General features: G+C 41.7%; 1 protein-coding gene across 1 annotated transcript in view; it reads left to right on the top strand.

The window, feature by feature from the left end:
• Positions 1 to 21,867, top strand: part of LOC308378490 (RALY RNA binding protein like) — a gene marked incomplete at both ends in the record, with an annotated part of 31,381 nt that overhangs the window by 8 nt on the left and 9,506 nt on the right. Inside the window, one exon of the mRNA XM_080855430.1 lies at positions 1 to 248. This exon is cut by the window's left edge and continues 8 nt beyond it. Within this exon, the coding sequence (XP_080711556.1) occupies positions 1 to 248 (248 nt within the window). The remainder of the gene's footprint in view (positions 249 to 21,867) is intronic.

Genomic DNA, 21,867 nt, shown 5'->3' on the forward strand with positions numbered 1-21,867 from the left:
CAAGAGTCAGACCAGCAACGTGACCAACAAGAATGACCCGCGCTCCATTAACTCCCGCGTGTTCATCGGGAACCTCAACACGGCCATCGTCACCAAGAGCGACATCGAAGTTATATTCGCCAAGTACGGCCGCATCGTGGGCTGCTCCGTGCACAAGGGCTACGCCTTCGTGCAGTATCTGAGCGAGCGGACCGCCCGCGCCGCCGTGGGCGGTGAGAACGCACGCATTATCGCTGGACAGCCACTGGGTGAGTCACAACTGCTTGTCGCCAACTTGACCCCCGTTGCTGGTTTCTGTTGATTGGATCAGATTTTTGCCTTTGCCTTGGATTTCAAATTTGTAAATAAATACACCGACGTGTGAATACATTTTTGTAATATTTTGGCGCACTATCACATTGTGGCTCATTGTTAGTAAACGACACTTCCTATTATGGGCTGGCTGTGACATTGCCGTTTTGAAGTGCCTCCGTCACAAAGCCAAACTGCAGGCTACAATGAGACATCATAGATCTAATCATAAAACCAATAGTACACGTCTTAACCAGACATCAGGTGGAGTCAGTGAGACAGTCACAATCATGGGTCTAGACCAGACAGCGTACTAAGTCAAGACCATGGCTTTTTCACTGCATGCCTCATTTGGAGAAAAGGGATCAACCTAATCCCGTCTACATTTCATTCACATTATTAGCAGGTTCTTTTATCAACACGATTTACAGTACAGTGCAACATTTTGATCAGCATGTGTGGTCTCTGTGGGTAATGAAAGACCTATGAAATGGATGTTGTTCACCCTTTGCTCTCGAAGTGCAGATGCACAGACAGAAGAGTCTACAGACCTGATACTGTCCACAGTGTTAGAGTACAGTGTGGGTCTGATGGAGTTCATAGGTATCAGGATGATGTTCAGTCAGCCCATTGTGGGTGAAGAGCTCAAGTGATTTAATCCAGTTCTCATACTTTCCAAAGTATTGGTTTGGCACTGTGAGCTGCAATTCCAGCATGGCTGTGGGATTTCTTAAGGTCACATGTGAATCTGAGGTACTCCAGGGGCCCTATTTTAACGATCAGAAACGCAAGTAGGACAGCGCCAAACGCAAGTAGCTGTGTGCAGGGCCGTGTCTAACGAATGGGCTGACCGGGCTGCAGCCCCGGGCCTCGCCACCAGGGGGGCCTCAGGTCGCCCGATGTCGAGTGAGTCAACGGCACCGCACCGCGCATAACATTAGAAACATTCAGAGTGAAACAAATTATAATGCGCGAAAATGTCCGGTCAAAGAAAGCACGAGAGTGGGGCCAAAAGACTGGTCCGTTGACCGTGACCTTCTAATCGCAAAAGCCCTCAAGTGCAAAGTAAGACTGAAGAAGATTAATTCACATTTCTAAACTTTGCTTTGGCTCGCACCACATCATCAAGACAGGGATAAACGCTTTTAAAGGCACCCAGTGCAACTTTCGAGGCCTAAAAATAAACATTCAATTTCTAGTCTTTTTTACACGTAGTAAGTTTCAATAACTCCATACCATTACATATCGACATTCAAGGAGCAAAGAGGAGACGTCGTCGTGTGGTGAGAACTGATAGAAAATCGATAGCAACAACAATCGCCGCCATTTTCTTTATTTTTTGTAACCTACAATAAATACAGCAGGATTCCAGTCAATGGAAAAATGGCCACTCCCCACCGGCGATTGTTGTTGTTTACGATTTTCTATCAGTTCTCACCACACAACGACGTCTCATCTTTGCTCCTTGAATGACGATATGTAATGGTATGGAGTTATTGAAACGTACTACGTGCAAAAAAGACTGGAAATTGAATGTTTATTTTTCATTGAATGTTTACATAAAGTTGCACTGGGTGCCTTTAATAACGCGTTTTCAAATACGATGATGCAGGTAACAAGCCAGGCTTCCCGGTTCCATCTAAATAGGCCTAATAAAACGTAAATTCTTTCAGCAATTGAAGATGTATGAGTTCTTATCCTCACGCATATCGCTGCAGATTAGGCTAATTCATTGAAAATTATAGACAAATTATGTGCAAGCCAGTTAGACATAGCTAAGTGAAATGTTTTAGCTTAGCTATAGAATCTTCCATTTTCACAGTCATGGTCAAATATTAGTGTAGAGGTTTTCACTGAAGTTTTTTGTCAGATCAGCAGGACTAAATAGGTTCTACACTCAGTCCAGTTTGTGAGGTATTGCGCAATCTGAGATGAAGCCTGTCTGTTTGAACAGGACATGCGCAAATTCAGCGATTTTGATTATAAAACTGCTCGAAATGATTGGAATCATGCAGAAAATACATTTATAATCACAGACCAGTAGAAAATATTTATTTCCTTTGATCGTTATTTGTTTTTTTACTTTAATGATGACATGTGAAGCTCTGCCTCCCCTGACCGCACGTCGGTGCTCTCGCATAGAAACATGGGCGCGGAGCCAAGCTGTTGCTTCACTAATAGGCATATGCTTAATCAATTCGTTATTTCATTCCCTGGCTATTTAGCCTTGTTTTTGCTTTTGAATGAATGGAAATATGTATACATTTGCATTATTGGTTTATTATTGTCTACAGTGTAGTCTACTACACACATACATTTTATCCTTGGCTCTAGACTGATCATATTTATAGAGTGGTTCTGTGGACTTTAAAACACTGATGTGACAGTGCACCTGGCGTGGGTTTGTGTGCGTGTCACGATGTGCGTCGGGGGCGATATAGGGGCCTCATCCTGGTAATTAGCCCCAGGCCTCAAAATGTCTTAATCCGGCCCTGGCTGTGTGGGCGGCTCTATGGCGCATTTGGTATTATAACGGCGGAAAAAACACACTTGTGTCTGGCGCAAATGTCAAATGGGTTGGTCCAAAGGAGGTTACTCAGCCATAGGTGTGGTTTGGGCGTAATATGCAATAAACCAATCAGAGCGTCATCTCACATTCCCTTTAAGAGCGACGAGCGCATATTCCATAGCGGCTTGTTATTATAATTGCGGAATTACTTGGAGGCAGACCGGAAAGGTTCACAGCCGGGCCGTAAAAAGCCAGGAGATAGATATATATGGGGATGCGAGAAACCCTCCAAAAGTTAGCAAAGTCCAGCAAGCATGGGAAAATATTGCCGTGATTAGAGATGTCCGATATTAACGGCCCACCGATATTATCGGCCCAATATTAGCATAAAAATGAAATATCGGTCAATATCGGTATCGGATTTTTTCTTGTTGTTTTTTAGATGCGTCCGGCATCTCTATAAGAGGGTATGTCCGTCCGTCTGTCGGTCGGTCTGTCTGAAACGCATTCTTTCAATTGTAATTCCCTCCTGTGTCCACAAGGTGGCAGAGTTGAGTTGACGCATCTTGTTGTCCGCTCGGACTTGTTTTTTGTCAGCTCAAACAAATGTTTTCAAAATTGTGCAGTACAGTGCACATTGTACTGCACATTGATATGCCTCCAATAGAGCTGAGGGGGTGCTAGAACGACCCAGATGCATAAAAATGCAGTGCCGCTGTTACTTGGACTGCAACGGGGAGGGCATAGGGACAGTGTGCGTCTGTCCCCAGCTCATCTGCCAGGAGATGGCAGACATCAGTCACAGCCTGACGGGACAGGCGTAGCTTTCGCCTGCATTCATCCTCACTCAAAGAAAGATATGTCTGCCTGGGCCGGTAGACCCTCTCCCTCCGGCGTCCGATCCTCTGCCCCAAGACGTATTCCGTTTCACTGCGCAATGGACAAAAATTACGATTAACCGCAACCTAACTGGTACGTCGGCGAGTAAGGTTCTTAATGGACTTACATGATGGTATGACAGTCTTATAAGAATATCGGAATTGTTCTTCAGCTCTGTTTCCGGGCTCTTGACGGAGAACCCATTTAGACAGGTGTCTTTATATTCCTATGTGTCATGCCGCTATTGGCCAACCAGTCTGGTTTGAACCGCCATTACAATTAACCTGAATCATTTGGGTCAATGTGTACGCTAGATGTATGCCTATTTTTAAAATATCTTGGATATGGATATCACAATGATTTCCTCATGTGGTAAATACTTTATTTTCCTTGTAATTATATATGGCTTGCCAAAAAAATTGGTGTAAATCTCTCGTGTGGCAGGAGAAGTAAAGTGTAGCCTATAGGTTCTACTGTGCGGCCAAGCACGCGCCCTTAAAATAGCGTCTGAATACGCACCACAGACTCTACACAATGCGCCTCTGACATTAGACTAGTTTTTTTCTGGTCTACGGTGCACTGTTGTTTTGAAACTGCAAAATACCACCAGGGAAGACTTGCGCCTGAGAAACGCCTTCTCTGTTCCGCCCCGCCCATTTCAGCGCAAGTTCATTTCGACGCGCGCCTCTGGAGGGAAAATCCCGCTGTGCACCGGGTGCAAAATAGGAATGATACATGCGTCGGTGACAATGTCAATTGCGCTGGGTGCAAGATAGGGCCCCAGGTGTGTGTGCGTGTGTGTGTGTGTGGTTGTCCGTGTGTATGTGTGTATGTGTCCGTGTGTGTGTGTGTGTGTGTGTTTGTATCTGTGACAATTTTGTATGAGTGTGTCTTGTGTATGAATATAGATGGAGAGAGAGAGAAAAAATCTGTGAGATAAAGAGAAACTTAGATTATTTTAGTGTGAGCTATTTCCCTGAAATCTGGTATTTAGTTTGAAACCATTTCACAAGGGTGGAGATAAATTTGACCACAACAACTACAAAGGTATCTGTGTGAACATTTTGCAGTATTACAGTTTTTCACTATTGTTAAGAAGTAAAAAGCGAAAATTCGGCACAATCTGCACAACCTTCACGTCATGTATCAATCGCTCGCCCCAAGTGGGAAATACTTAGGACTCCCTTATCTGCATTAGACTCTTACACATCACGTTGTTGTCAAAACACTGTACACAAAGTTATGTTGTTGCACACAATTTTCAAGTAAAATCTCAAAGCATCAACCTGCAAGACACAAATAGTCAAATCTCTAAACTTTCAGGTCTTTTGACCAATTTGCAGTGAGGACGGCACCATAAAAGTGTCTTGAGCCTCTGTTTTGTTTGGTAAACTATTGAAAACTTTGAAAAGATCGACAACCAGAGAAGGAGAGGGGTAAGAGTGAGAGGAGGAGGAAGAGGAGGAAAAGAAGGAGGAGGAGTAGGTGGTTGAGGAGTTGGAGGACAGAGAGAAGGAAGAGGAGGACAAGGAGAAGGAAGAGAATGAGGACAAGGTGAAGAAGGAGGAGGAGGAGGAGAAAGAAGAAGGAAAATGGTTATCTCTACTGAGATTTGGGCCGCTATGGTAGACCATGTTTTCATGGTTTTTCATTAGAACCTTCAGGATGGAGAACAAGTACGAAATCTGTTTGCCTTGTGTACTGTAATACTGCATATCAATAGAATATAGTGTGCTCACAGTATCTGTATTTTGCAGGACTGAAAGAGAACCACACTGTGGAGGAAGAAAACACACTTTCAATATTTTTTTAGAGCAAAGTAGCATTTTCCAGGAGATATACAGTTTTTCACTGTTGCTAAAACCCGTTTTTCAAAACAGTAACGTCTTTCTCAAAACTGCGCACAGAAAATTGAAAACCTCACACACAAAATGCTAAACCTGACACTCCCTTTGCAAGATGACTCTTTGCTATCAAATCTCTTAACTGTTCACAAAATGGAACTCGTGTTTTCATTTGGTACACACAGCCATATTTTCAAAACACAAACACATACATTCATTTAGTACACACAACTAAGCATTAGCTGCACACTACCAAGCATTTACAGCACACAGAAGTGCAAAATTGAAAACACAATCATCGAAACACACCATATGAATGACAATGACTCATTGAGCCCTTTCTCCTTTTGTGAAATGTATCAGTGTAGGCCTACATTTTTCATAGTCAAACATAAAACAGCAATACCGTTGTTCTCACAAACCATATTTACAATTTCAGTCTCCTGTTCCACCAAACACTAGATTGTATTGACATAAAATTGTATACAAAATGCTTATAGTTTTTCTCAATTTCCTACACACATTTTTTGAAAGCATGCCTCGTTCTCAAAACTCTAAACACAAATCCCAAAACAACTAACTGAAAATGCAAAACCCTTTACAGTTTTTCTCAATCGCTTTGGCGAATTTTTCCATTCACTGTTTACTTTTTCAAAACAGCTCACACACAGCCCTTAACAGAAGCTGAAATGACCAAAACACTATATAATGTTTGCAGAATGACACTACCTTCTCAAAAATGTATCACACACCCATCAAAACCAAACATTTCCTTCAAAACCTACAATTTGTGCTCAATTGAAAATGTATGTTTTCTCATTTATTTAACAATGGATAGCAAAACTCAAAATACAGCTTTCAATATCAACCTATGAAACCATCACTTCAACTTTTGTGCAACACCCTCACAGTATTGACTATTTTACCACTGACAACGTACTACAATTTGGGTTTTGTACTGAGCACTCTTACTTAGGGAATATACTGTCAGAAAGTATTCAAAATCTGAAAATTTTTACACAGTAAAATATTGTTGTTCTGTTTTTGTATTGCTAAACACTATATCATATATTCTAAACAAGGACCTGTCAACACCATTGATTACGTTACATTTGTTCTATGTGCACAAAATGGCAAAGATTCTGACACAAAAATATTTACAGTATTGCAGTACTTTTTCCACATTACATGTATATTCTGTACGTCAAAATGATAGGTTTCAATATACAGTGAAAAGGTCAACTCTATTCTGCAGTGAACAATCTCCCCCTGCCACCAGTGTGGGCCAGTGTGTTGATTCTGTAAAAATAGTACAATAGGCTGTAAATACTGTTACAATACACGTAATCAGAATTTTACCGTATATGTTGAAAAATACTGAAACTTTACATGTAGTGAAACTACAGTATACATTGTATTGTGACAACATCCTTTACAAAAGTATAGAAATTGTTGCTGCCAAGAGTGCAAATACAGTGAAACACACTACATTATATTGACTGTGAAGGCCAGCAAAGTGTTACTGTATTGTCATTGCTGAACGTACAAACAATTGATGCCACAGTATGACAGCTCAGGTTTGAAAGAACCTTTTGGCCAGCTTCTCTCATGGAGAGGTCATGATTCGCTATGGATCAATGACTCTTGCCCTAATTTCATTTGAGCATCTTACACGAATGCCACGTCCCCTGACAGGGGCCCCTCTACCTCTACCACAACCTTTTCCTTGTCCTCATCCTGAGGTTGTTGGTGGTGGCCTCCTCGATACATGCTTGGTATCAACTTCAATCTATTGACCCTTTTTTAGAGGTTGAGAACTGCTTGATTACGTAGTTTTGCACAGAGAGTTCACACAGGTGCTGACGATATTTAGAATATAGAGAGCAGTGCCAGTAGGCTGCTACTAAGTGTCTGCAATGTGTTGACAAGGTTATTCAATTTGGTTTTGTGTCTTTCTCTGAGAAGTGTGTAAACTGTTTTGAAAAGTGTGTTAAAACTCAAAGAAATTTGTGTGAAAGCAATGAGAAATGGTTAACCCATTCGCCAGAGAAGACTCTTGCTGTGCAAAGATGATGTGAGCATTAGATGAAGTTGACCCATGATTCGCTAAATGCCTGAAAACGATTGGGAAAAACTGTATATCTCCTGGAAAATGCTACTTTGCTTTAAAAAAAATATTGAAAGTGTGGTTCTCTTTCAGTCCTGCAAAATACAAATACTGTGAGCACACTATGTATATTCTATTGATATGCAGTATTACAGTACACAAGGCAAGTAGATTTCGTACTTGTTCTCCATCCTGAAGGTTCTAATGAAAAACCATGAAAACATGGTCTACCACAGCGGCCCAAATCTCATTAGAGATGACCATTCTCCTTCTTCTTTCTCCTGATCCTCCTCCTTCTTCACCTTGTCCTCATTCTCTTCCTCCTCCTTGTCCTCCTCTTCCTTCTCTCTGTCCTCCTACTCTTCAACCTCCTACTCCTCCTCCTTCTTGTCCTCCTCTTTCTCCTCCTCTCACTCTTACCCCTCTCCTTCTCTGGTTGTCGATCTTTTCAAAGTTTTCAATAGTTTATCAAACAAAACAGAGGCTCAAGACACTTTTATGGTGCAGTCCTCTCTGCAAATTGGTTAAAAGACCTGAAAGTTTAGAGATTTGAGTATTTGTGTCTTGCAGGTTTATGCTTTGAGATTTTACTTGAAAATTGTGTGCAACAACAGAACTTTGTTTTTTTACTTCTTAACAATAGTGAAAAACTGTAAAGGGTTTTGCATTTTTTGTTAGTTGTTTTGGGATTTGTGTTCAGAGTTTTGAGAAAACGAGCCATGCTTTCAAAAAATGTGTGTAAGCATTTGAGAAAACTATAAGCATTTTGTATACAATTTTATGTCAATACAATCTAGTGTTTGGTGGAACAGGAGACTGAAATTTTAAATATGGTTTGTGAGAACAACCGTAATTGCTGTTTTGTGTTTGACTATGAAAAATGTAGGCCTACACTGATACATTTTACAAAAGGAGAAATGGCTCAATGAGTCATTGTCATTCATATGGTGTGTTTCGATGATTGTGTTTTCAATTTTGCACTTCTGTGTGCTGTAAATGCTTGGTAGTGTTCAGCAAATGCTTAGTTGTGTGTACTAAATGAATGTACAGTACTGTGCAAAAGTTTTAGGCAGGTGTGAAAAAATGCTATGAACTAAGAATGCTTTGAAAAATGTAAACAATAAATGTTTATTTTGTATCCATTTACATGGTAAGACTGAGCAAAGCAACAAGACACAACGTAGTTATACTGCATCAGCAGGGTCTCTCCCAGACAAAGATTTCAAAGCAGACAGGGGTTTCAAAATGTGCAGTTCAAGCTCTTTTGAAGAAGACGTTGAGGATCGTAGATGCAGTGGTCAGCCAAGGAAACTTAATGCAGCTGATGAAAAACACATCAAGCTTATTTACCTTCGAAATCGGAAGATTTCAAGCAGTGGCATCAGCTCAGAACTGGCAGAAACCAGTGGTACCCAGGTACAGACATTTACTGTCCGGGGAAGTCTGGCCAGAAGTGGTCTTCATGGAAGAGTTGCAGCCAAAAAGCTCTACCCCGACAAGGAAACAAGGCCAAGTGACTGAACTAAGCACGAAAACATAGAAACTGGGGTGCAGAAACATGGCAGAAGGTGCTCTGTACTGATGAGTCAAAATTAGAAATATTTGGCTGTAGAAGAAGGCAGTTTGTTCGCCGAAGGGCTGGAGAGAGGTACAATAATGAGAGTCTGCAGGCAACAGTGAAGCATGGTAGAGGTTCCTTTCCAGTTTGGGGCTGCATTTCTGCATGTGGAGTTGGAGATTTGGTCAGGATGAATGGTGTCCTCAATGCTGAGAAATACAGGCAGATACTAATCCATCATGCAATACCATCAGGGAGGCGTATGATTGGCACCAAATGTATTCTGCAGCAGGAACATAACCCCAAACATACAGCCAATGTCATTAACAACTATCTTCAGCTTAAAGAAGAACAGAAAGTCCTGCAAGTGATGGTATGACCCCCACAGAGCCCTGATCTCTACATCATCGAGTCTGTCTGGGTTTACATGAAGAGACAGAAGAATTTTAGGAAGCCTACATCCACAGAAGATCTGTGGTTAGTTCTCCAAGATGTTTGGAACAATTTACCAGACAAGTTCCTTCAAAAACTGTGCGCAAGTGTATCTGGAAGAATTTATGCTATTTTGAAGGCAAAGGGTGGTCACACCAAATATTGATTTAATTTAGAATTTTCTTCTGTTACTTCACTGCATTTTGTTAATTTATGATGAAAATTGAATTGATGAAAATAAACTGTTAACACTTCCATTTTTGAAAGAATTCTTAGTTTACAGCATTTTTTCACACCTGCCTAAAACTTTTGCACAGTACTGTATGTGTGTGTGTTTTGAAAATATGGCTGTGTGTACCAAATGAAAACACGAGTTCCATTTTGTGAACAGTTAACAGATTTGATAGCAAAGAGTCATCTTGCAAAGGGAGTGTCAGGTTTAGCATTTTGTGTGTGAGTGTAGCGCCCCCTAGGGTACAGTGACTACGCCACCCCTTGAGTTATTGAGCAAGGGGAACTCGGTATCAATAAGCTGTACAGACAACACGAGTTCCATTTTGTGAACAGTTAACAGATTTGATAGCAAAGAGTCATCTTGCAAAGGGAGTGTCAGGTTTAGCATTTTGTGTGTGAGGTTTTCAGTTTTCTGTGTGCAGTTTTGAGAAAGCTGTTATTGTTTTGAAAAACGGGTTTTAGCAACAGTGAAAAACTGTAACTACAAACTCATAAACTCCCTGATGAAACACAGTGTCTTAAGCAAAAGCCAGATCGGATTCTCCTTTCAAATTACTGATCATATAGTTACACCCTACACACCCCAAGTGAAAAACATACTCAAAATCCCAACAAATGATTCACTTGTTCTGTCGACTTCAAAAAAGCATTTGCTTCCATTTGGCATCACGGTTTGTTCTACAAAGGAATTGAAAGTGCTGTAGAGAGGTAAAACATGACAAAATAAAATCAATGTGCACTGGAGCTAAATGTGGCATTAAAATTTGATCCAAAAGAGCCCAATATGTCCCTCAGGAGTGTAGAGTGACACAAGGTTGCGCTTTAAGCTCAACTCTATTTAACTTACACATCAATGAGTTGGCAGCCATACTGGAAAACTCATCAGCACCTGGACTCACTGTGTATGACAATGAGGTTAAATTCAGACTTAGTGCAGTTGACCCAGTCCTTCTTTCACCAGTGGAGTGGGCCAAGGCAGTTAACATGAAGAAAACTAAAATATTGATTTTTTAAAAAAGATCCAGACAGCACGTATTTACATGAGAACCAAATGAAGTTAAGCATGCATTAGATTAAACCTACCTAGGCCTTATTATACATTCTAAAGGAACAGTCAACATGGCAGGGAAAGAACTAAGAGACGAGGCACGCAGGACTCTACTTGCCATAAAAAGACATTCCAGTTCGAAATGGGCTAATTTGGTTATTTCAGGTTACGTCCCTGTTGCCTTTTCAACTTAATGTTGACTGACCTAAAGACAAAAAAAAGTTAAAACCTGCTAATCTAATTTAAGAATAATCCATCTCTGAATAGGCCTATAATATTACACCAAATTCAGATTTGTTTGTTGCACACATGCCAACATTTCAGGCCAACTCATGACAACCAACATAAGCCTGCTCTTTGCCACTTGCAAGTGTCCTACAGTGGCTGGCATGCTGCCTGAGTAAGAACGCTGTGTTGAGGACACGTTGAGGACGATAGTGAGGTACTAAGTAAATAGGCTAAGTTTAGGCCTATGGCTAATTTTGACTCAACACAAAGATTTTAGGCTATGTGTTCGTTACTCAGCTTTAAATGTTGTTTTTATAACATATTTTCAAACTCTTTTCTCTCTGATTCGCACTCTTTGTCTGATTCGCACTCTTTGTCCAATTTCTTCCACTTTCTGCAGCAACTTCTGAGCTAGGCCCAGGCCCTGCTGAAAGAAGGCTACAATATGAGACAATACGTTAAGACAGAGCTGCACTTATTAACAGAGTGCAGAACATTCCAATCAATCTGTAATTTATACTTGACAATTATCCATCTTACTGGGCGAAGATAAAGAGAGATGGACCATAGCTTCACAATTTGTTCTCACTCGTACCCCGAATGATATACATTTTAACACACCTAGCAAAACTCACACACACACACACACACACACACACACACACACACACACACACACACACACACACACACACACACACACACACACACACACACACACACACACACAGACACACAGACACACACACACACACACACACACACACACACACACACACACACACACACACACACACACACACACACACAGACACACACACACTAAACATGGTGTTTAGTGTTTTTAAGAAAATGTGGTTAACAATTGAAAACTGTGTCTAAAGCAGAGAATTGTGTGTTGTGTTTTGAAGAAAGTGCGGTTAACAATTGAAATCTGTGTTTAAAGCAGAGAATTGTGCTTAAAGTTTAGCAGAATTGGTTTAGGGAGTTGGCACTTGGGTTTTGTGTTCAGAGAAACCGAGGCATGCTTTGAAAAAATGTGTTTTAGGAACAGAGAAATACTGTAAAGTTAACAAAATATCCATGAACAAAAAAGCAACAGCAAAAAGCCCAGTAAAAAGGGAGAACTAAAAAAAAGCACAAAATTCCATATAATCCCTGCGATCTTCAGGGTTAGGCCACAAGTTTTCATCCACATCGCATCTGATGTTATCCAAGGCGATACACCTTGGATAAAACCGCTTGGAATGCCTGATCCACCCTTGACAATCATCAACTGTGATGTCCCTGCAGCCAGCATCCATGGCTTCAAGGAAGGACAACTGGTCATGTGGCTGATGGTCATAGACTTTCCACCTCCATGTAGAAAAGAACTCCTCTATGGGGTTGAGGAAAGGTGAATAGGGTGGAAGAAATAGACGAATCAGTCTTGGGTGGACCTCAAACCATGCCGTAACTGCTTGTGAGTGATGGAAGGCCACGTTGTCCCAGGTGATAACGAAGGTCCTCCTGTTTTCACCCTCCTGATCCGGCTCCTCTCACTTCTCCTGCTCCTCTCACTACTCCTGCTCCTCTCACTTCTCCTGAGTCCTGCTCCTCTCACTACTCCTGCTCCTCTCACTACTCCTGCTCCTCTCACTTTTCCTGCTCCTTTCACTACTCCTGCTCCTCTCACTTCTCCTGCTCCTCTCACTACTCCTGCTCCTCTCACTTCTCCTGAGTCCTGCTCCTCTCACTACTCCTGCTCCTCCCACTTCTCCTGCTCCTCTCACTTCTCCTGCTCCTTTCACTACTCCTGCTCCTCTCACTTCTCCTGCTCCTCTCACTACTCCTGCTCCTCTCACTTCTCCTGAGTCCTGCTCCTCTCACTACTCCTGCTCCTCCCACTTCTCCTGCTCCTCTCACTACTCCTGCTCCTCTCACTACTCCTGCTCCTCTCACTACTACACCTCTCACTGCTCCTCTCACTGGGCCTGCTCTTCTCCCTGGGCCCCTTGCTCTAACTCTTCCTCGTCCAGACATCTTTTTCGGTTTCTGTTTCCAAAAACATCACTCCTCAAAGTCCTCCTTTTACTGTATACCTTAGTAATGCCATTGATTCTAAGCCAGACTGGAATCAGCTGTGGTTGACCCAATATACCCAACATACATCAGCTGTGTGTCAATTATTCAATTGTTTGTTTATTATCAGCTGGGATATATTGATTTAGAACTGATATTACTGTATTACAGAAGCAGAGGTTTTTATACTGTATCTAAGGTTTGGAATATTGTGTTTGCAATTGTGGGATGTTGTATGTTAACATTTGTAAATTATACAAAAACAATCCATAATTTTGTTTGGAGGTATAGCTTGTCTGTTAAGAAAATGTAAGCATTATATAAATGTGTTCACTGACTGCATATTGTGTGAAAACAACATGAAATGTGTGAATGGTATGGCCACAAAGGACTGATGTTGTGCTAATCATGTTTAGAGTTTTGAAAATGTGACTACTGTTTAGAAAAATGCTCGTTAGCGACTGAAAAAAACTGTAAAGAGTTTTGAGAGTTGATGTCATTCAAGTCACTGGCAGCGGAGAAAGCCTTCACGCTATGAAAGAACACTGTGTGTGTGTGTCTGTGTGTGTGTGTGTGTGTGTGTGTGTATGTGTGTGTGTGTGTGTAGGTGTATGTGTGTGTGCACCCCAATCAAAAGACTACTGGTGTGTAAATGCAAGTGTGTGTGCGTGCCTGCTTGGCGTGTGTTTGTGTGTGTTTGTGTGTGGGTAGGTGGGCATATTTGTGTGCATGTATGAGCATCCTAAGGACCTCTTGAGTGTGTTTATGTATGCTCTGACTCACTCTGTAGACCCCCCCACCCCCCAGCACTCTCCCCCAGGAGTGCTGCTGGGTACACACTTGACCTGCCACAAATCCAAATCCTCCGTGCAGAAACACAGTATCTCGTTGCCCACAGAGCCTCATTATTTATCAGTAGAATGCTGAGGCCCCAAAGAACAAGAGGCCTGACGCTCCTCACACTCCGCTCTCAGGTTGGGCTACAGCCCTAGGCCCTCTGGCTCAGCTGCAGCCGGTCTCCCCCATGCCAGCTGACTCTGCAACCGAGCGGGCCCTGGTCTGGCCCATATTCGGCGCGGGTCTAACGGAGCTGCACCAGATTTGGTTTAGAGTTAGTTGCTCCCAAGTTGCTCTTGAGGCCGTCTGGAGCCCTTTGCGCTCTAAAAGTGCAACTGAGTTTTGGTCGTGCATGTGGGTCTGCGTGTGATCTTGTGTGTTTTTGGTATGTGGAGTAGTGTGTGTGTGTGTGTGGGTGTGGGTGTGTGTGTGTGTGTGTGTGTGTGTGTGTGTGTGTGTGTGTGTGGATGTGTGTGTGTGTGTGTGTGTGTGTGTGTGTGTGTGTGTGTGTGTGTGTGTGTGTGTGTGTGTGGATGTGTGTGAGTGTGTGTTGGTGGAGGGGGTGGGGGTGGGGGGTTGCATGTCATGCTCATACTCTCTCTCTGTCTGTGGGGAATGTGTGACCTCTCAACTGTGGGCTAATGTGTGACTACTGATGTGTGTGTAAGAAGGGAGAGAGAGGGATAGAGAGAGAGGGCTAGAGAGAGAAAGTTATAGAGAGATGGTGCAGAGAGAAGAGGGAGGGGGGATTATTGTGGACAATCTGTCATGTGGATCAGGAGCTAAAGCAATCAGTAGTCTCTCACACATGGACACAAACAAATTGGTACTGATGATCTCTTGCCACTTTCTTTGCTTGCAGAAATTGTGTGGATGTGTGACAGTGTGTGCATGTGTGACAGTGTGTGTATGTGTGGGAGTGTGTGTATGTGTGACAGTGTGTGTCTTCTCTCACGTCTTTGAGTGTGTACAAGCTGCGGCTTGACTGCTCTTACTCCTCTGTCAGTTTGGGCAGCTTTTGATTAGCCCAGCTCTCTCTTTATCTTTCTTTCTTTGTCTATCTTACACACACGTAGCCAAGCCATCACTAGCAAATAGATGAAAAGATAATTTGCTTAGGAAGAAACTCATTACAATTCTATCAGCCTGTTAGGACAACTTGCTCTCTGATTAAAATGCCTCCAACACACACACCATACCCACACCCTTACCACACACACACATGGATACAGACACTCACACACACACACACACTCACAGACACACACTCACACACTCATTGGCTCAACATGGTCCTCAGACAGGAGAACATGACCTTGCCATGGAATCAATACGCAGCACACCTGCTTCCTTATGCATGCTGTTGACCCCCTCTAGATAGAGATCTCAACGGGTATGAGTGGAGAGGGAGAGGGAGTGGGAGAGAGAGAGGTAGGGGACTCACTGTTAAGACTATATTATCACACTATCAGTCCTACATCAGTTCTATAGTGACATGTCTTCAATCCTACAAACAACATAACAACATCCATCTATGAAGTTTATCCATTAGCCTTAAATCAATCCCACTTTGTTTGTGTAATTTCTAAATAAGACAAATGGAGCGGAAAGAGAAAAGACAGAAAAAGATATATGTGTTTGTGGAGGTGTTTTGTATGCACGTGGACTCATGAGAGGGTGCGTGTGTGTGTCTGTGTCTGTGTGTGTCTGTGTCTGTGTGTGAGAGAGAGAGAGTCAGACAGAGATCTGAGAAGGACCTGGATTTTGACGTCACATAAGATTAAGGCCTCAGACGGTGTGATGGTTTCTTGTTATGTCCTAAGTGGAGATCTATTAAATATTAATTGCATGCTGAAATGGTCTGTCTGTCAAATGATTCACAGGAGGAAGAGCTGATGCTATTTTTTCTCACCCAGACCCTGTGTGAATGACTATATATTAATTTGTGTGTGTGCATATGTGTGTGTGAGAGTGTGTGTGTGTGTGTGTGAGAAAGAGTCTCTCTCTCTCTCTCTCTCTCTCTCTCTCTCTCTTTGTGTGTGTGCATGTGTGTGAGTGTGTGTGTGTGTGTGTGTGCGTGTGTGTGTGTGTGTGTGTGTGAGTGTGTGTGTGTGTGTGTGCGTGTGTGTGTGTGTGTGTGTGTGTGTGAGTGAGTCTCTCTCTCTTTTTCTCTCTCTCTCTCTCTCTGTGTGTGTGTGTGTGTGTGTGTGTGTGTGAATAATTATGCAAGTGTCAGTCTGGAAGAGGAAGACAGGACGTTTGTGACTAAAGAGCTCCTCCCTCTGGTCATTGGCATCAGTGCAGCTCTGTTCAAGATCAACTGGTAAATCTTTACCCCTGCACTTTGGTTTGACAGATATATGGATATGTACAAAATGTATGGGGACAATCATAAAAGACACCTTATTGACACTTGTAGAGGACAATATTCTCTGCTATCTCATCACCTCTCTACTTGCTAAACTCATTTTCCAGTCCTCTCTCTCCTCACAGAGGTCTCCATGAGATTATTTAGACCCTAATGACCATTCAGACATCATCGACAAAATTTAAATATTCTTTGCACCCAGTTACCCTAGACACAGAGAGGTGGAAAACGTAAATGAGAGTTTGATTAGAGAGCAATATGTGTGTTGAAATGGTCCCTTAAGATATTGTATGTGTGTGTGGGGTGTGTGTGTGTCTGTGTGCTTGTGAACACTTTGGTGTAGGTGTGTGTGTGCTCACGTTTGCATGTGGTTAGGGGAGCAATTAAACCTTTCGGGCTACCAGCCACAGTGGCTGGTATAATGTCGAGTTTTACCAGCCACTCAATTTTTTGGAATTTTATTGCATTGTAAATATGGTAATTGTGTGTATTGCAAATAGTACAGGCAAGAAAAAGCAAGTTCATTTATATGGCATATTTCATTCACAGGCAATTTAAAGTGCTTTTCATGCATAAAAGCGAAAGGAATATCCAAGGGAAAAATAAAGGCAAAAAGTGCTTAAGAGTGAAAAGCAATAAAAGGTAGAAAATATAATTAAAAGAAAGTGCAACGTATAAAAAATAGAATGATATATGTGAATAAAAGACAGTAATATAACTAAAAGATTAAAAATATAATCAAAAGAAAGTACAAAGAACATTAAGGAGAATGAAAACATAGTGAATGTAGCCCTGCTGTGTGTTTTCGGAACACTGAATGTTAAGATGTTACCTCCCCGCTGGGAGTGACTAAAGCTCTATGTCTAGAATTAAAGTGCAGTAATAATAGAGTCCACATTTTAGAACTGAATCAAAATAGACACTTGAAAAGATAAATGTTTTTGACCTGGATTTTAAAATGACTACATTTGTGGCACATCTAAGATCTTGTAGCAGCTTGTTCCAGTTGCAGGCAGCATAACAGCTTAATTCTAGTGTTCTAGTAGCTGACCTGAATCCAAGGATCTAAGATCCCTACTCTGTTTATTCTAACATATCAGAGATGTATTCACAACCTAAACCATTCTGTGATTAATAGACTAGTAGCAGCACTTTACAATCTATTCTATTACTACCTGGCAGCCAGTGTAAAACTGTAGTGATGTGCTCTGTTATCTTGGTCCTGGGTCAAACTCTAGTGGCAACATTTTAAATGAGCTGCAGCTGTTAACTGGTCTTTTTGGTAAGTCAGTTAGTCAGTTACAGTAAGAGACCCTAGAGACAGTAATCCCCTCTACTGGAGATTAAAGCATGGGCTTCTCTGGCTGTTTTTGGGACACCAAACCCTTGATTCCGGCTATATTTTTAAGATTATAAAAAGGCTGTTTTGGTGATTGCTTTGATATGGCTGGTAAAGGTTAGCCTGGATACCAGCCTGAACTCCGCCCACAAAATTGACATCGTCAGGCTAGGTAAAGGTGGCATCTGAGTGAAAACTAAGGCAATAGTTCGGACTTAGTCTTTGAGATTATATGTGTTTCCTTATATTTATTATCTTCTTTTAGTTGCTAATTCAATAATATTTTGCCCTTATTTAATAAAAATGTTGGCTCATACAATATTTTTTTTTGTTCAAAACATTGATTGGGCTGTAGACATCTGTGTATCATCTGTATGAACTATGGTAATCAATGTTATGTAAAATTTGGTCCAAAGTCAGCATATTGAGATTGAACAGAAGAGGTCTGATAACTGATCCCTGGGGAAATCCTTTCATGTCATAGCCACCATATCAGATTCATAACTGCCAATGGTGTAACTCTGGCCTTCTAAATAAGTCCTAAGCCAAGACTGCTTCGGAAAGTCCAACCTGGCAAATCTATAGTGTCAAATGCAGCACTGAGTAGTAAGACCATAACTGATATTTTACCTGACCCAGTACACAGCTGTATATAATTTAACACTTTTATACCAGCCATTTAAGTACTGTGGTGAGGTTAGAAGCCTGATTGATATCTGTCAAAAGACCACTTGAGTCCACTTGCTGTTCATTGAATACAACTTTCTCAAAGATCCTAGCTATAAAAGGGAGTTTTGCGAAAGGCCTATAGTTGTTTAACAGAGAGGCATCCACAGAGTGGTTTAATGGCAGCTGTTTTTAGTGACTTTGGGGAAATAGCAGTGAGCCATTAACTTTTTGCTGCAAGTCAGCTGTGACAGAGTTAAAATAGTTTGTAAATAGTCAGAAGATGCCTAAGTGTTTGATCTAAAGTTTTTTGGTCAATATATTGTGAAATAATAATCACGATATTTCTAGGTGGTTTTAGGGACGGTGTAGTTTCATTGTTTTACTGTGTCAATGGTCTGTTTAATAGTTTCGATTTTATCTGTTTTGGGGAATTTGTAATCTCGTCATTCATGACAAATGGAGAGTGGGTATTGTTGAGGTTCCTGTTAATCAACTTAGAGAAGTGCATGCTGTTTAACCCTGCATAAGTCATTGTTAAAACTACAAAGGCTTTGTTTATAGAGGCCATAGTGGATTAGAAGTGTAGTCTTTCTCCGTTTCTACGTCTTCACGTCGAGCTTTCCTGCATCTTTACCTTCAGTGTTCCACAGTATCCACAGTGATTTCTGATTGCTGACTTCTGATTTCTCGACTTTTATCGGTTCAATAATATTAATAACTAATAATAATAATTTTCAAGAATGATCCAGGTGACAGGGAGCACCATTCAATATGACACAGCTGGTGCTGTCTCGTTTAGAACTGTAGCACTGCTGCCTTCTGCTAACCACGTCTCAGTAAAAAACTGGAAATAGAAATCAAAATATAATGTCATTTGACTGACAATTGATTTGTACGGCTAGAGATAATAGGAGCCCCTTCTGTAGTGATCATAGGAGCCCCTGGAGCACTCTGAGGTAGTCATGATACAGGTGACAGATTAGACTGGTTTACCTCATAAGTTGCATACTGTCCGTTCGATTCCTTCTATTTCTATTTCTATTTCTCGACACAGGAATAAAGAACATTATTGGAATACTGGGTCCCAGCTTGTTTTCAGAACAGCTGTCAGTATCATGACTAGTATGGCAGAGACCCTGAATACATCACAAAATGCTGTCACTGTAACCTGCTTCTACCATCAATGTTCTGTACCCTGCTCCTGCTATCAGTAGCACTCACTGAACATTCTGTTCTCTGGAGATGCAGGACAAGGTTGCTGCTGACGGTGTTGAAGTGGCCTAAGATATCTTTTTCGAACGAGGAGGGGGAATTGCCCTGAGCTTTTTGGGTTGGACTTGTGGGTTGGCTGAGAAAAGTTTAGAACCAGCACACCCCAGTTCCTCCATTTTCTGTGAGAAATCCATATGAGGCAGGGATGATGTTGAGAAAGAGAAGGTGGAGGATGAGAGAGGTGACTGAGGTGACTCTGCTAGTGACTATAGTGTCCTTGGTACATAATGCAGGCCATCATAACTCTCATCCAGTATCAGACACTCAATCTGAGTAATGTTCTCCAGTGGCGGGGAATGGAGTTGCTCTGTGCTGCCTGTATTCAGTGTTAGGCTTGTATACACTGGGTATACACTGGGTTCTCTTTTTAATGCCTGTGATTGCAATAAACAACACTGGTAGTATGTGCAATTCTGGCAGAGATCCAATACAGCAATGGGGTTAGATATTTGTGGAAATATAGGTCTACCAGACACTTTTATAATGTTTTTATATTTGTCAATTGTGATTATTGTGTTCACAAATTGTAAACATTAATTCCATAAGGTGTTTGGAAACATAATTTATTTATAGGGACATAGGCAAGATGATCCAGCCCACAGTCACTGCTTACTGCTTGATGTACAGAAAGGCCTACATCTAAAGGGATGCAATACAGCAATGCTGCTCATGAAAGTGTACATGATCGTGTATGTGTGTGTGTGTGTGTGTGTGTGTGTGTGTGTGTGTGTGTGTGTGTGTGTGTGTGTTGGCGTATGTGTGTGTGTGTGTGTGTGTGTGTGTGTGTGTGTGTCGGCGTATGTGTGTGTGTGTGAGTGTGTGTGAATCTATGGGACTCTAAAGCCTTGAGTGGCAACTAACCTTAGAGAAGGATATTATGCAGATTTAACGCACAGCGTTGAAATAGCCATAGCCCTCTCAGCACACTGTGCAGTTGTGGAAAAATCCGGTGTGTGTAAATATTGGGATTGAATTGGACTGAATATGGAGAGAGCACACGCCCATCTCCGTACTTGAAGTGTAAGAAGCCCACTATATGTGTGCAATTAAATAAACCTTGAGTTAATAGTCAAATCCATTGACTTCTGTCAAGCAATCTTCAAATGTCCATCTTTTACACGTTTTGGCCTTAAGATCGTTCCAAAGGAACATGTTCATTTAGACCTAAAATGCAAATAAGCACTTAATAGAGTGCCTGGGTCGTCCTTCCTTCTGTGTGTTAACAAACTGGTGCTCTTTACAATCATTTTAAATCAGACAATCAGCAGCTTAAGTCTGTGTGAGGTTTAGTGTATACTGCATGTAATCAGCCACACCTGTGTGTTCCGTGTGTCACTTCAAACAAGAAGACAGGTGATGCTGAGTTGGACAGAATGAATGAAGCATGAAGCTAACAGAATGTGGGCGGGGTTAGAGAGCATGCAGCATATGGGTGAATGTGTGTGACAGCATCAAAGTATGGCTTTGTGTTTTCGACAGTGTGTGTGTGTGTGTGTGTGTGTGTGTGTGTGTGTATGTGTGTGTGTGTGTGTGTGTGTGTGTGTGTGTGTGTGTGTGTGTGTGTGTGTGTGTGTGTGTGTGTGTGTGTGTGTGTGTGTGTGTGTGTGTGTGTGTGTGTGTGAGTGTGTGTGTGTGTGTGTGTGTGTCGGTGTGTGTGTCGGTGTGCTGATTTTTAGTTCATGTAAGGCAAGAGAGACGAGAGTTGGTATTGAACATACAAAACACAAAAGCTTAGATAATATTTGAATGGCACGCAATGTCACTGGGGTATGCTGAAAAGAGTTTCATGCTATGACCTGTGAAACATGATAAAGCTTACCACTGGCCACAACCTGAACAGAGCATAAGTCCAGCAGGCTGCAGTTTTTCTGTCATACCTCTAGATGGTAGAAGAGACCTGATGGCTGAGTAGCACCAGTATTCAGGGTCTCTCCCAACTGGCAAAAGCATAAACATAAGGCAAAGTAATAGCAAACAGAATTCTTGAAGTGACAGTGTTGTCACTTAGAGATGAGAACCACTCCATGAGCACAACCCACTGTCGTGACAATATTTTGTATTATCTTTCTACCAAAATAACGATATTAACATGAGTAGCCTACGTCCTGATGCTTCCACTACACGTTTAATTTATTCTGCACCACTGTGTCCCATGCGTTCATCTTATTTACCAAGACAAAGGTAAGGAGGA

Source organism: Sprattus sprattus (assembly GCF_963457725.1).
Source record: "Sprattus sprattus genome assembly, chromosome: 17".
In the NCBI taxonomy this organism is placed as follows: Eukaryota; Metazoa; Chordata; class Actinopteri; order Clupeiformes; family Clupeidae; genus Sprattus; species Sprattus sprattus.